Source organism: Oncorhynchus mykiss, chromosome 14, assembly GCF_013265735.2.
Source record: "Oncorhynchus mykiss isolate Arlee chromosome 14, USDA_OmykA_1.1, whole genome shotgun sequence".
Lineage (NCBI taxonomy): Eukaryota > Metazoa > Chordata > Actinopteri > Salmoniformes > Salmonidae > Oncorhynchus > Oncorhynchus mykiss.
The window spans coordinates 6788352-6804393 of NC_048578.1; the positions used below are offsets into that span (position 1 = coordinate 6788352).

Here is a 16042-nt window from a genome sequence, read left to right on the forward strand (position 1 = left end):
AGATCCTCTTGCCCCCCCCCCCCCCCCCCCCCATCTTCTCTCTCTCTCTCTCTCCAGAGGCATGTTGTGGAGACGTATTTTGGATTTGACGAGGAGTCTGTGGACTCTGAAACGTCCTCTCTGACCTCTTACATCACTGACCTCACGGACCGTACCCCCGCTACACCCGAGGAGGACCTGGAAGACGTAAGTGTGTGTCTGTGGCCTTTACTCAATTGGATTTGCTCAACTCCTGCATCCTCCCTCCTCCGTCCTTTCTGGGATCCTTTTGAAATGAAATAACTCTCCTTCTCCAATCGTGAGTCATCAGGCAAATAATTTTTACAGGGCGGAATCCCAAAATACATTTCTAAAGTGATGAATAAATACAGCTGGTTGTGCAAGACATTTTGTAGATAAAAAGGATAAGTAGCACATCGTTTTTAAATGTTTGCATGCTTTACTCATTCATGAAACCAATAGCTGATTTTAAAGGGGGTGTGGCTGATTTCAAAACTCGGGAAGGATACACTTGTGCTTCCTCACGAAAAGGAGGCTATTGAGGAGGTGAGGACCGTCTTCCGTTAGCCTATTAAAGAATTGACACTCCTTGACCACTCATTGGTTTCCAGGTCACGGAAGAGCGATGTGTGTGTATTTGCTGTTTAGCAGTGGTGTATTGGTAAAATAAATTGGTGCGTAAATGCTGATGGCCCTTCACTGAATAAAGTAACACTCCCTATATTTTCAATGCATTTTTCAGCTGTAAGTGGGTAAACGCTTGCACAAATTTAATGGTGTTCAGGTGTGTGTTTGACCCTGTCTCTGTTCCTCCAGGGTGTATCTCGTGAAGAGGCAGAACTGAGGTTCAGACAGCTGACCAGAGAGTACCAGGCTCTCCAGCGGGCCTACGCCCTCCTGCAGGAACAGGCTGGGGGGTCGCACGACGCTGAAAGAGAAGCCAGGGTTAGTAGCTTTAACCTTTGGCGCCTACCCCTTTATGACCCCTAACACCTTCCCCTAAAATCTATCCATAAACTCCTGATGTGACCATCACTGTCTCAAAACATGTGTACAATATTTCATGTTCTTTGTTCTTGAAGGGCTGCAGGATGTACAGGCTTTTGTTCCAGCCCAGCACTAACTCTATTCAACTAATTTGACTCTGGCCTCTGTTCCTGTTCCCGCAGAACCGTGAGCAGTTGCAGGCGGATCTAATAGGCTGCAAGGCAAAGATTGGCGACCTGGAGAAGGCGTTAGCCGAGAGGGGGCAGGTAAAGGAGAAAAAGGGCGGGGAGAAGACTGGGAGGTCTCTTGGCTGCTCCGCTCTCATTGACCCTGCTGCTTGTCTGTCTGGGGGCTTTGCTTTTGGCCTGGTGCTACGCCGGCCGGATCTGCTGCAGAATCCTGTGATGTCGCTCTGATGTCACAACTCTGTCCTATTTGCATGCTCCAACCATTGTTGACACTGGAAAAGAGCCAATCGGCATTAGATCTACTCATGATCAACTTGATGGACTGTTACGTCATGCCAAACAAATCCACCAATCATACCAAATTATACCATTTACAGACATGACTATGACAGACACAAGGTTGATAAAAACAATTATTATAATAATCACATTATGTGGAAATCATCTTACTACATTCCTCTGTAAAGATATGTCAATTAGATTATTTCCATGTTTTAAGCAATCACATTTGTAAAATCACAGAGTGAAATATATGCAGTGAAGACTATCTGGATTTGGGGTCAAAACCAATGGATAGCGAATGCAGATCGCATAAGTGTTCCATCTGATTGTTGAATGCTCAGAATGATTTCATTCGATTGAACAGATCTAAGACTGGGCAGCGTTTCACAGAGGTCAGAACTCCTATCCCCTGTCATTCTCTATTACCTGTTGCATGCGTCACATTGGTTTACTGCATGTTACCGTTCTGATCTGCATGTTGTTCACTGTAATACTGGTGGTGTCCTTCCTCTCTGTTTTCATTTTTTGTTCAATAAAGCCATGCTACACCACTTTCCTCTGTTTGTCTTATGCTGTTCACGGTTTGAAATCATTATTTCACTTATTTTGGGCTCGTGAGTCTTTGTTGTAAAGCAGCTCAGGTAGGGGCTGGATCTGTTAGGGTTTTGGTGCTTTATGTATGTTCAGTAGCCCTTCTGGGTGGCATGGTTCTCTTTTTCTCCCCTGTGATTCTGTGTTGTGATGCTTTTGTTTTCTTCTGAGACGTGTGTGACTGTGTATGTTTCTCCAGGACTCTAAGTGGGTGGAGGAGAAGCAGTACCTCATCAGGGCCAATCAGGAACTCCACGACAAGGTAAGACGCCTCCTACTTCCTCTGTCACTCAACACTGTCCTGTGAGCCATCTGGAAGGAAAGAACACGAGGATGTGGCACATTTTGAGTGTATACTTTAATGTGTGTGTGTGTGTGTGTGTGTGTGTGTGTTTGTTTGTAGATGTGTGTGTTACAGCAGGCTGAGTCGAAGCTGCAGGCAGAGGTGCAGGACTCGAGGGACCAGAATGAGCTGCTGGAATTCAGAGTGCTAGAGCTGGAAGTAAGAGAGTGTACGACCATCAAACTGTCCCCAGGGGGTGACACCGGCCTGCACACCCGACGCAGGACCTACATACAGTGACCAGAATACAAACACCCACACACACACACACACACACACACACACACACACACACACACACACACACACACACACACACACTACTGTGCTTCGACCCATTGTATGTAGTCTGTATTTCCTCGTTTTGCTTTCTGACTGCCTTACCATCCCCACTGAACTGGAACCTTGTGTTTTTGAAGTTGAAAGATGTACAAGAATGTTGTCTTAAGTGAGATGAATATAAATGTGTATGGAATAAAATGTATTTAAGTTCACCATCCACCCCATCTTTGTTCATTTGTCTCCCCTCCCTGCATGTAGTTCTTAAGTTTTATTTACTTTCATAAACAAATGTGTGTTTATTTCAGTTTTTATACATGACTTTCAAACCATTAGTCACACATGTCCTGGATTTTCTTTTTAAATGTTCTCAACAGAAGATTGACTGCATAGCTTTCCACCTTTTCAGGTTTCACTTGTTTCAATCACACTGCCTCCAACAACTGACATAGGATCTGTGTCTTTTGTTATGACATCATAGAATATATACTCTATCACTTCCGTCTATCACACTGCCTCCAACAACTGACATAGGATCTGTGTCTTTTGTTATGACGTCATAGAATATATACTCTATCACTTCCGTCTATCACACTGCCTCCAACAACTGACATAGGATCTGTGTCTTTTGTTATGACGTCATAGAATATATACTCTATCACTTCCGAGATGAGATCAACTCATAATACACAGACTCCTAAGGAAGGGTGGACCCATAACGGACCCAAAGATCTTCACTTTCACACTCGTACATTTTGAATATGTTTTAAAACCCCATTTGCTTTGGTTTGAGTCGCCTTCAAAAACCTGTTTCTCCACCCACTTTATTTGGACAGATTCATGCGATCCTCATCATGTAAGTACTGTACATCATTCAGTTCAGTTCCCAACCATGACCCATTCACTTAACACTCTCACTCACCAACCTACCCAATCAGGATGTTAGTTGGATTGTGCTGTCTCTTTAGGGGGCTGACTTTTTGTGGCACATGAAGTGGATGGGGAGGATTGTGTGTGTGTACGAGGGTGGGGTTAACTGTCTGTGTTGTCCAATAGGAGAGGGAACGCAGGTCTCCTGCCATGGGCTTCCACATGACCACCTTCCCAGAGAACACCAACAGCGCTCTGCAGATATACTGTCATCAGGAGGGCATCAAGGTATCTCTCTCTCTCTGTCTGTCTCGCTCTTCCCCTCTCTCTCTCTCCTTATATGAACTGGATGTGTGAACCCTCTTTAGGATGTGGTTATTCCAGATCTGATGAAGAAGCTGGATATCCTGGGAGATAATGGGGTGAGTTCACATTAGTCTCCACTCTTCCTAATGCTCTTAGTAAAACTCACACGGCTAATTTTACTTCTCAATTAAAATCTTAAATACTTTAATTCCCCCCCCCCCCCCCCCCTGTCCTCTATCCCTTTCTTTCCTCCTCTTCCTCTCCAGAACTTGCGTAACGAGGAGCAGGTTGTCGTCATTCAGGCGAGGACGGTTCTCTCAATGTGTGAGAAGGTCAGTCTCTCTCCTCCTCATCGACACTCAGCCTGCCTTTACTGACACCTACTGGTCATATTCATTATCTACTGTGGAATTCATTCTCTCTCTCTCCATAGTGGTTAAAGCAGATAGACAGCACAGAGGCAGCCCTGACGCAGAAGATGATTGACCTGGAGAATGAGAAGGTGAGAGGAAAAAGACAAACTGAACACGCATCAGTGGTTCTTCTACAACTTCCACATACGGTACACGACACCGTTGTCTTGATGTGAAATCATATCTTGTGATGTCAAATCCTGGGATGTCATATCCTCTGTGCTGTGGCTGTTCCAGGACCTGTTCAGTAAGCAGAAGGGCTTCCTGGAGGAGGAGCTGGACTACAGGAAGCAGGCCCTGGATCAGGCCTACATGGTACGACACAGCAGCACGATGGGACAGGAGGGTTTACTCTACAGCTGTCTCCTGCTTGTAGGAACATGGGTGCTTGTCCTCTGTAGCTCAGTTGGTAGAACATGGTGCCTTTAATGTTACGATAGTGGGTTCGATTCCTGGGACGCTTTAGATAAAAGCATCTGCTGGATGGCATTTATTGTTCTAATATTATAAAAACCCAATGGTCATTATATTATCGAGCACCAGTTCTAATCAAGATCACATTTAGTTTCGTAAAGTGCGAGCATGTTGTAGGCCTTCATCTAGACACACTGTCAGCCCTCTAGCTGATGTAAACCCATCAAACATCACGAACCCAGAGACCAAACCCTGTTTGAGTTTGTGTTGTCGGGATACTGCATCTTTTACCTCAATGAATCCCTGTTTGCACTGGGTACTAAAGGACAGAAAGAGACATGCCCTACTGAGTGGGGAAGTATGGCTGAGCGTTCACTGTTCAGACATATCCCTAGTACTTTAAGACTCAATGCCTGAGGGAAATGTGTGATTCTAATGAGAAGGTGTTTTGGAGGGAACAAACGTAGGCTATAGATGTGTGAATGCCTGAGTACGGAGTAAAGGCATATAAACAGCCCGTATGTTTTATGTTCTTCAAATCCCTAACTGGATTCAAGACTCACTGCCACCATATACAGTGGGGCAAAAAAAGTATTTAGTCAGCCACCAATTGTGCAAGTTCTCCCACTTAAAAAAATGAGAGGCCTGTAATTTTCATCATAGGTACACTTCAACTATGACAGACAAAATGCTGAAATCAACTGTGGGAGCAATTATTAGGAAATGGAAGACATACAAGACCACTGATAATCTCCCTCGATCTGGGGCTCCACGCAAGATTTCACCCCGTGGGGTCAAAATTATCACAAGAACGGTGAGCAAAAATCCCAGAACGACGCGGGGGGACCTAGTGAATGACCTGCAGAGAGCTGGGACCAAAGTAACAAAGCCTACCATCAGTAACACACTACGCCGCCAGGGACTCAAATCCTGCAGTGCCAGACGTGTCCCCCTGCTTAAGCCAGTACATGTCCAGGCCCGTCTGAAGTTTGCTAGAGAGCATGTGGATGATCCAGAAGAAGATTGGGAGAATGTCATATGGTCAGATGAAACCAAAATATAACTTTTTGGTAAAAACTCAACTCGTCGTGTTTGGAGGACAAAGAATGCTGAGTTGCATCCAAAGAACACCATACCTACTGTGAAGCATGGGGGTGGAAACATCATGCTTTGGGGCTGTTTTTCTGCAAAGGGACCAGGACGACTGATCCGTGTAAAGGAAAGAATGAATGGGGCCATGTATCGTGAGATTTTGAGTGAAAATCTCCTTCCATCAGCAAAGGCATTGAAGATGAAACGTGGCTGGGTCTTTCAGCATGACAATGATCCCAAACACACCGCCCGGGCAACGAAGAAGTGGCTTCGTAAGAAGTATTTCAAGGTCCTGGAGTGGCCTATCCAGTCTCCAGATCCCACCCCATAGAAAATCTGGAGGGAGTTGAAAGTCCGTGTTGCCCAGCAACAGCCCCAAAACATCACTGCTCTAGAGGAGATCTGCATGGAATGGGCCAAAATAACAGCAACAGTGTGTGAAAACCTTTTGAAGACTTACAGAAAACATTTCACCTCTGTCATTGCCAACAAAGGGTATATAACAAAGTATTTAGATTAACTTTTGTTATTGACTAAATACTTATTTTCCACCATAATTTGCAAATACATTCATTAAAAATCCTACAATGTGATTTTCTGGATTTTTTTTCTCATTTTGTCTGTCATAGTTGAAGTGTACCTATGATGAAAATTACAGGCCTCATCTTTTTAAGTGGGAGAACTTGCACAATTGGTGGCTGACTAAATACTTTTTGCCCCACTGTAAGTCAAATCAAATTGTATTGGTTCGCGGATTTTAATGCGAGTGTAGCAAAATGCTTGTGCTTCTAGTTCCGACAATGCTCCCTCTGCTGTTTCCTGAAGTCCACGATCATCTCCTTTGTTTTGTTGACGTTGAGTGAGAGGTTATTTTCCTGACACTACACTCCGAGGGCCCTCACCTCCTCCCTGTAGACCATCTCGTTGTTGTTGGTAATCAAGCCTAAAACTGTAGTGTCTTGAAACGTGATGATTTAGTTGGAACCGTGCTTGGCCACGCAGTCATGGGTGAACAAGGAGTACAGGAGAGGGCTGAGAACGCACCCTTGTAGGGCCCCAGTTTTGAGGATCAGCGGGGTGGATATGTTTCCTACCTTCACCACCTGGGGTGGCTGTCAAGAAAGTCCAGGACCCAGTTGTACAGGGTGGGGTCGAGACCCTGGGTCTCGAGCTTAATGACGAGTTTGGAGGGTACCATGGTATTAAATGCTGAGCTGTTGTCAATGAACAGCATTCTTACATAGGTAGTCCTCTTGTCCAGATGGGATAGGGCAGTGTGCAGTGTCATGGTGATTGCATCGTCAGTGGACCTATTGGGGTGGTAAGCAAATTGAACTGGGTCTAGAGTATCAGGTCGGGTGGAGGTGATATGCTCCTTGACTAGTCTCTCAAAGCACTTCATGATGACAGAAGTGACTGCAAAGGGACGATAGTCATTTAGTTCAGGTACCTGAGCTTTGTTGCGAACAAGAACAATGGTGTCCATCTTGAAGCATGTGGGGACAACCGACTGGGATAGGGAGCGATTGAATATGTCCGTAAACACACCAGCCAGCTGGTCTGCGCATACTCTGAGGACGCGGCTAGGGATGCTGTCTGGGCCAGCAGCCCTGCGAGTGTTAACACTTTTAAAGTCAGGCAACAGTAAGAGTATGTAGCATTCACTTCCATTTATACATTTTATTCAGTGTTTTTTTTGGTGTGTATTTGTGTTTTTAGTTCCACTTTATATTGTGTCAGTAGAAGCATGTATTTACATGGTAACTACACTGGCGTAATAAGACATAGTTGTAAGTACTATGTAACAAAGTGTACTTAGCACCTACACTTTAGTTACTATGCAATTGCCATGAACAACACATCATTATAGCAACACTAGATATAAAGTGGAACAGTGTTTTCCATCTATGCCATGATCACAGTGGCATGCCTGTGTGTGTGTGTGGCTGTATGACAGAGGATCGCGGAGCTGGAGGCTACGCTGTATAACGCTCTGCAGCAGGAGCCCGGGGGGCGTGCGGTGGCAGAGTCTCTGTCCGACAGGCAGAGGGAGGAGCTGGGGCTAGCCGTGGACAAACTGCGGAGGCAGATACTCAGGCAGAGCCGCCAGTATGACAGTCAGATCTTACAGGAGCGCATGGAGCTCCTACAGCAGGCCCAGCAGGTAAGGAAAGGCCTTAACCTGCAGCCGCCACAGAGAAAAGATGCAGTATCCCTCCCTCCCTCTACATGTATGAGTGTTGGTGTATTTGTATAAAGATGCAGTATCCCTCCTGCTTTTGTGTGTGTGTGTGTGTGAGTGGTTATGTTTTGTGTATCCCTCCAAATGTCAGCATTTCACAGAAGCCCTATCCTTAATTCTAATCGTCTTCATACGTCTCACCTCGCAACTAAAAGTCTTACACTCAACGTAACACGTCTTATCTTAACCTTTTTTGTTATTTATTTATTTAAACCTTTATTTAACTAGGCAAGTCAGTTTACGGCCTACCCGGGGAACAGTGGGTTAACTGCCTTGTTCAGGGGCAGAACAAAGGATTTATACCTTGTCAGCTCGGGGATTCGATCCAGCAACCTTTCGGGTTACTGGCCCAACGCTATAACCACTAGGCTACCTGCCGCCCTAATCTTAACCTTATGCTATGCCATTGCTTCAGAAACGAACCGTCGTCTTTCTAATCTATAACACCATAACAGTTTACTAAAAACATCAATTCTAAAAAACATTCTCTGTCACTGACCTGTAGTTGAGCGATTCTTCCCAGTCAGTGGTCTCCTCCACCAGCTGTGCTGGTTGCAATTTTAGGATCTCACACTAATCACAACCCTTAAAACAGCTCTTTTCCAGGCCCCGCCTCTTCTCTGGCTGACTCAGCTGTCTTGTGGTTTTGACCTAAGCAGCTTTTAGCATTCAGGTCAGCCACGCAAATGTGATCAGTGTGCTTCCTGTGTTTCACAACTCTATCAGGAGCATAGAAATGGTATTAAATGACTCTTCGTATTCCTAATTCTATGATCAGGAGTACCTACCAGTGGATTGGGACTGTTATGGGACCAGTGAAGGCTCTTGGATTCCACACGGAGTGTGTTCGTCTCAAATGCCAGTTCTTTCTCATCAGCCTGTAGTGTTTAAAGGGGCAATCTGCAGTTGCTACAAACATTTTTAGGCTTTTAGTCCCTGTAATCGTAGCTCTGTCCATGAGTTTGAGTGTGGCACATTTCTCCAGCACAATCCCTCCCCTGTTATTGTTCGAACTGCAGATTCCCCCCTTTTGAAGGACGGGGAAGTTGTAGAGGGAAGCAGGGCCAGTGTAGCCAATACCAAAGGTTCTAGGTTTTTACCTCTAATCTTCTTTCAGTCAACAAATCAGATCCTGGTCTTACAGGACAAAAGTTCCACTCGCTCGTTGTCACGGCAGTGGGATTTTATGACTCTGCAACAGCTGCCATGGTAACATGGTAGGAGCACAGGTTTCTGGGAATATGTGGAAACAGACTCTGTTTAGCAACCATAACCATTTCATTTTCGACTTCAACTGTGAAGATAATGACAGACCGTAAAGGCCACACATTACCCATGTGAACTATCGTATGCTGCCTGTCATAAGTATGACGTTGACCTCCTGAACTCTCGGTTCTGTGTTGTTTGCGTTGCAGAGAATAAGGCAGTTGGAAGACATGATTGAGATGCAAAAGAGACAAGTAAAGGAAATAGAAGAAAAGGTAGATATATGTCATGTAGAGTTTCTACGTTTCAATGTGGTGGGGCATGGGAGCATGAAGACCGACTTCATTTTTTAGTTTGAATTATTCAAGATAACAGTAACACTTGTCTTCTTCTCTCTCCTTTTATCACCATTTTAAAATTCTTCTTTTCTTTTTTCTTTTGTAGTTTTTGTTCCTCTTTTTGTTTTTCTCTCTAGCTTTTATTCTTTGGCCTTAATGACACTGACATGGACCGACAACAGGTAAATGGTACACACCTACACAACCGTCATAATACTGTGTATGTAATAACATGTGTGATTTTTGAGGGACATTTGTCTGTTTTCACAGGTGCTAAGGCGCTCAGGTGGAGAGTGAGGAAGAGAGACACAACATATTGTTATCATTTTTTTTCATGCATTTATAGACGGTTCACAAACCTTATATGGCCTTTTTGATACACGTGCACTTTTGTGGAAGACACTTACCTGGAATGCAAAACAAAACCATGACGTTGAAAAGTGAACAAATATCAGAGACGGGTAAAAGAGGTATATCAGAGATATTTTTGTTTTTATAACGGAAATGTCCCCTACCATTTTTGGAAGTGGAGCATTTAGCCAAACTCTCACGTGAGTTCTAAAAAGAACGTTGTAACTGGAACTCTGAAGCAGGTCAATAAAGGAACAGAGGAACTGAGATGGAGACAGTGCCTCAGATGGATTTAGAGCCAGACAACGAAAGAGTGCAATCGTAGAGGAGGAAGGAGAAAGAGTTGATTCAAAAAAAGCAGGACGATTTCCAAACAGACGAGCCAAGTCCTGAGCATTCCCAGAAAGCTCAGTGCAGGAGGGTCTCCATGGAAACAGCTGTCAAAACGGCTGTCATGGCCAAAGTTCAATGAGCAAGAAGTGAAAGCCCTGTACTCCGGAGTAGAGCGACACCAGAGGACTACGGGGACAGAATGTGTCACCGGTCTATGAAACACAAAGAATCCTCAATAGGTAAGTGACTTTATAAACTCAGCAAAAAAAGAAACCTCCTCTCACTGTCAACTGCGTTTATTTTCAGCAAACTTAACATGTGTAAATATTTGTATGAACATAACACGATACAACAACTGAGACATAAACTGAACAAGTTCCACAGACATGTAACTAACAGAAATGAAATAATGTGTCCCTGAACAAATGGGTGTCAAAATCAAAAGTAACAGTCAGTATCCGGTGTGGCCACCAGCTGTGTTAAGTACTGCAGTGCCTCTCATCCTCATGGACTGCACCAGATGTGCCAGTTCTTGCTGTGAGATGTTACCCCACTCTTCCACCAAGGCACCTGCAAGTTCCCGGACATTTCTGGGGGGAATGTCCCTAGCCCTCACCCTCCGATCCAACAGGTTCCAGACGTGGTTGGGCTCTTCGCTGGCCATGGCAGAACACTGACATTCTGTCTTGCAGGAAATCATGCACAGAACGAGCAGCATGGCAGGTGGCATTGTCTTGCTGGAGGGTCATGTCAGGATGAGCCTGTAGGAAGGGTACCACATGAGGGAGCAGGTGTCTTCCCTGTAACGCACAGTGTTGAGATTACCTGCAATGACAAGCTCAGTCCGATGATGCTGTGACACACCACCCCAGACCATGACGGACCCTCCACATCCAAATCGATCCCACTCCAGAGTACAGGCCTCGGTGTAATGCTCATTCCTTCGACGATAAATGCAAATCCGACCATCACCCTTGGTGAGACAAAACCGCAACTCATCAGTGAAGAGTACTTTTTGCCAGTCCTGTCTGCTCCAGCGATGGTGTCGGAGGCTACACCGTGCACCTGGCAACCTTGGCTAGCGCGCACTGCGCCCGGCCCGCCACAAGAGTCGCTGGTGCGCGATGAGACAAGGAGATCCCTACCGACCAATCCCTCCCTAACCCGGACGACGCTAGGCCAATTGTGCGTCGCCCCACGGACCTCCCGGTTACGACAGAGCCTGGGCGCGAACCCAGGGACTCTGATGGCACAGCAGTACAGCGCCCTTAACCACTGCCCGGGAGGCATTCCTGGTGTAACTCGCGCAGGTGTTGTTGCCATCCTGTACCTGTCCCGCAGGTGTGATGTTCGGATGTACCGATCCTGTTCAGGTGTTGTTACACGTGGTCTGCCACTGTGAGGACAATCAGCTGTCTGTCCTGTCTCCCTGTCTTAGGCGTCTCACAGTACGGACATTGCAATTTATTGCTCTGGCCACATCTGCAGTCCTCATGCCTCCTTGCAGCATGCCAAAGGCACGTTCACCCAGATGAGCAGAGACCCTGGGCATCTTTCTTTTTGTGTTTTTCAGAGTCAATAGAAAGGCCTCTTTAGTGTCCTAAGTTTTCATAACTGTGACCTTAATTGCCTACCGTCTGTAAGCTGTTAGTGTCTTAACGACCGGTCCACGGGTGCATGTTCATTAATTGTTTGTGGTTCATTGAACAAGCATGGGAAACAGTGTTTAAACCCTTTACAATAAAGATCTGTGTAGTCATTTAGATTTTTATGAATTATCTTTGAAAGACAGGGTCCTGAAAAAGAGACGTTTTCATTTTTTGACCGAGTTTATTATCACACGACTGTATTTGTCAGGGTAACTGAAGTTAGACAAAACAAACCCAACACAAATACTTCCTTCCCCAGCTGTGTTGTGCAGTTCTGTGCAGCTGGCACCCCAGACCTCCAGGTTTTGACCCATAGAGTGAACCTTCTAGAGCACAGCCTGAGAGACGACATCAGCTCCTTTACTGAGTCTGAGAGCTTGCTGCACAGCAGGTGAGGAGCAGGTGACAGAGAGACGGGGATCTCACATCACACAGCTACAACATATGGCCACAACCATATCACATTGCACACACTGTCGTGCTAACATGCAGTTTACCACACGGAATGCTGACACAGTAAGACTGTAACTTGCCTCTTAGCATGGTATCACTGTTTGTGGGGTTTATTTCCAACATTGCCGTTAGTAAGGTATGTGTGCACACTTCTACTTTCTCTTGGACAGATGACTGGCAAAAATAATTTGACAGTAAGAGGTCTCATCTCTGTTTAATGCTAATGTTATGCTATGCTAATCGTACGATGCTATGCTAATCGTGCGATGCGATGCTAATCGTGCGATGCGATGCTAATCGTGTAATGGCATGACAATGTCATGTGATCTAATGAGTCATGTTATCATCCTGTGCTGGAGCAGAGCCTGCTACAGAAGGTGAAGGACCTCACAGCACACTCAGTCCTCCACTGTCCCAGCATGCAGCGACGCCAGAGGCTGGACGAGCGGCTCCACGCGCTCAGGGAGGAGGTGCGCTTCATGGTGAGTAGAGACTGTACTGAGCTTTACATTAGCTTCAATGAGGCTTATAGAGTGAGAAGTACTCAAATGTACATGTCCTGTAAGCTGTACTGTAAATTGTAGCCTGTAATTATTGTGTGGTTTAAATCTAGCATTTCTCAGGTGTAGTGCTATTGTGACTGTAGTCTCCCTCTCTATTGCATTATATGAGATGTGTATGACATTACTCAGATGTGAGGAGTAACTGTGTCATAGTTCTATCATGACCGGTCCTTCCCAGTACCAGGAGAAGGAGCATAGGAATCGTGTGTGTGGAGGGAGAGGCTACAGTGCTGCCAGGCCCAGCTCCGGGCTAAAGAGGAGGAGATGGGTTGCCAGTCTCAGTACTTTGAGCACTTTAAGAGCCAGCTGCAGCTCAAGTTCGGCCTGGCCAGAGAAGAGGAGCAGGGCCTGCAGACCAGAGTCCACCATCTGGAGAGACATGTTCTGGAGATGTCTGTATCTTCATCCACCAACATAGCCACTGTCAACGCAGCTAGTGTCAACTACCCTGTCATGGTGCCAACGGTACACAGAATCCCAAAGACTGGCCCACCCAAGGGAGGAAAGAGAGGAAGAGGATGGGGAGGGTGAGGAGGAAAATACACAGTGGAGACGCTACGGACAGCACCTCCAGCAGGCGCAGGGAGAGGATGAAACAGAAATAGAGGAAGAAAGAGAGGGGGAGAGAGAGAGCGTGAGGGAGAGGGGGGTGAGGACAGACGGAGAGGCTTCATCCTCAGTCTCCAGGAGGACCTCAGGGGGCTGTTGGAGAAGGAGGAGCAGGGGCTGGAGGAGCGGAGGGGGCTGTTGGAACAGCTGCAGGATGCGCAGCAGAATGGCCACTTCCTGTCGTGTAAGGTGGAGGAAATGAGGACGGTGGTCCACAGGCTCAAGCTGAATGAGAGCTCCATGACGGAGGAGGTGGAGGAACTGCAAGAGGAGAACCAGAGACTGTAAGAGGCTCAGCCACACCCTGAGACAGATCAACCACAGCCCGGGCTCTACTGACCCCCGTCCCTACCCCCAGCCCTAGCTCTGGTGCCAGCCCAGGGACTCCAGCCCCAGCCTGGCACCGCCCTGCCAAACACCCCTGCCCTGGCTCAACCAGTCCCCTGCCACGTGGACAACACTGACCCGGTGAGTGATGACATTGAAGCTAATGTGAAGTTGACTCTTAATCAGTACTAGATCTTAAGTCCAAATTGTTGAAGAGTTCGGCCTCAAGAATGTAAATGAGTACAATTACAAGCAAATTGTACAATGGATTATAATGTGGGATTGTCATGGGTTAAGCTGCACAGTGGAATGTTGATCTGATTAACTACAGAGGAAATGAAGAGTGTGGCTGGCTTGTGTGTTTGAGACTGGGAGCCTGGGGGACTGGTGTCTTGGTCCTGGGGGCTTCCCCTCTCTCAACCTGAGAGAGGAGACTGAAGCACTGAGAGAGGCTTACTGGAGCATGGGGTCGACGTGGACTCACTCCGGGACCACAAGGACCAGCTGGAGAGCACGCTCTGACACACACAGGACCAGCTGCACAGGGTGACCGAGGAGAACGCCTGACTGAAATGTAAACTCAGGGAGCAGGGAGAAACGGGGGGCCTGTGAGGTGGAGCGGGGGTGCTAGCTAGGGGGGAAAGCATGACAGGAAATGCCCAGGAAAACAGGGTGCCAATTCATAACCTAATTCCCCAGGTTAGCAGAAAGCTTACCACAACTCCAACCCAGAATAATACTACCCTAGTCTTAGCCGATAATGACCTAACCCTGTATGCCTTAGCCCTGGATGACCTAGCTCTAGCTTTGAACCAGGAGAACCAAGGCACAGGGCAGGCGTATCAAGGAGCTCCTGCCCCACATAGAGAGCCGGGATAGTAAGGATAGTGAGAGGGAGGAAGCTAGAGAGGGAGAGCTGGAGCAGGAGAACCAGGAGCAGGGAGGTCTTATAACCGAGCTAACCAGGAAGACCGAGGATGACCTGAACACTATCATGGAGCTGCAGCAGAGACTGACTGAGAGCGGTCAGCTTGGTCTACAACAGGGTGACCATGGTTTGACCACTGAGTCAGAGTGTGGTCAAAAGGGTGAGCATGCGGTCGGGTCAGTGTTCGCCCAACAGGGTCAACCCCCGGTAGGGTTCGTGACCAGTCTACAAGGTGATCACACGCCGGGGTCGGTGAATAGTGGTGAACTACAGGTTGACCACACGACCGAGTCAGTTAGGGATCAAAAGGACAGCCATTTGACCACAGAGTTAGTGTCCATGCTGAGAGAGGAGAGGGGCGAGCTAATTGGGTCTCAGTGATCTCAAAGGGGAAAGGGAACAGGTTTCCCCTCTCACTCAGGTGTCAGACAGGGAAACACTGGCTAACACGCTCCGTGTGGGTTCTGGAAGAAGAACGCGACCGGGTCAATCAGGAACTCTGCGGTTTAAAAGAAGAGCAAGTACAGTTTACAAGGTCTGAAAGATAAGAGACAAGGTGGTATGGTCAATGTGTGGTTTAAAAGAGGAGAGAGACCAGCTAGTTCAGTCAAGGTCTGGACTCCAGGAGGAGAGAGACCAGCTAGTTCAGTCAATGTCTGGTTTCTACAAGGAGAGAGACCTTCTAGTTCAGTCCAATGTCTCTTCAGTCAAGAAGATGAGAGACCAACCTAACGAGTCACTCCACAATCTAGAAGAGGAGCGAGACCAGTTGATGCAATCAATGTGTGGTTTAAAGGGACAGAGAGACTAGCTAACACAGACACTCAGCCTTCTAGAGCAGGAGAGAGACAAACTGCCTTCAAACAGAAGACAGAGACCCGGTCAACCAGTTTAAAGAAGAGCGAGAGCAGTTGGTTCAGTCAATGGCTGTTCTGTGCGAACAGAGAGAGCATCTCACAGCGGAGAGAGAGACCAGTTGCAGATGGACGTCGCTCCTTTACGGAATCAGCTACTGTCACAGTGGCGGAGTCACAACCAGCGGGTACTCTGAGAGCCACGTTGGCATGGCAACACACATAGAGGGTGTGGCTACAGAGAGCGGGGTCGCTGCCCCAAAATACGGATGATGATGTCGTTCAGAGAAGTCTGGCCACGGTCTACTCCTACAAGACCATCCGTCTGGGGCAGTCTGCACAGGTATGAGCAAATCTTTTTACTTGTGTGAGTTGTGCGGTTATGTATGTTGGCACTGATGAGTTTCTGTCAGTAGTAATTGTA

The 16042-nt window shown here is 46.8% G+C and overlaps 1 protein-coding gene across 3 annotated transcripts in view; it reads left to right on the plus strand.

Moving 5' to 3' along the window:
- Positions 1-16042, plus strand: part of LOC110488646 (janus kinase and microtubule-interacting protein 1) — a 44919-nt gene that overhangs the window by 23188 nt on the left and 5689 nt on the right. The window contains exons 10-26 of one of the 3 annotated variants that reach the window (XM_036942759.1): positions 58-186; positions 463-546; positions 817-945; positions 1170-1253; positions 2248-2310; positions 2452-2550; positions 3727-3828; positions 3909-3962; positions 4113-4178; positions 4280-4348; positions 4497-4574; positions 7723-7929; positions 9423-9488; positions 9658-9733; positions 9822-10474; positions 12144-12275; positions 12700-15961. In XM_036942759.1, the coding sequence (XP_036798654.1) occupies positions 58-186; positions 463-546; positions 817-945; positions 1170-1253; positions 2248-2310; positions 2452-2550; positions 3727-3828; positions 3909-3962; positions 4113-4178; positions 4280-4348; positions 4497-4574; positions 7723-7929; positions 9423-9488; positions 9658-9708 (1281 nt within the window). In that variant the 3' untranslated portion in view covers positions 9709-9733; positions 9822-10474; positions 12144-12275; positions 12700-15961. The remainder of the gene's footprint in view (positions 1-57; positions 187-462; positions 547-816; positions 946-1169; positions 1254-2247; positions 2311-2451; positions 2551-3726; positions 3829-3908; positions 3963-4112; positions 4179-4279; positions 4349-4496; positions 4575-7722; positions 7930-9422; positions 9489-9657; positions 9734-9821; positions 10475-12143; positions 12276-12699; positions 15962-16042) is intronic. The other 2 variants (XM_036942762.1, XM_036942761.1) reach the window with 2 other exon arrangements.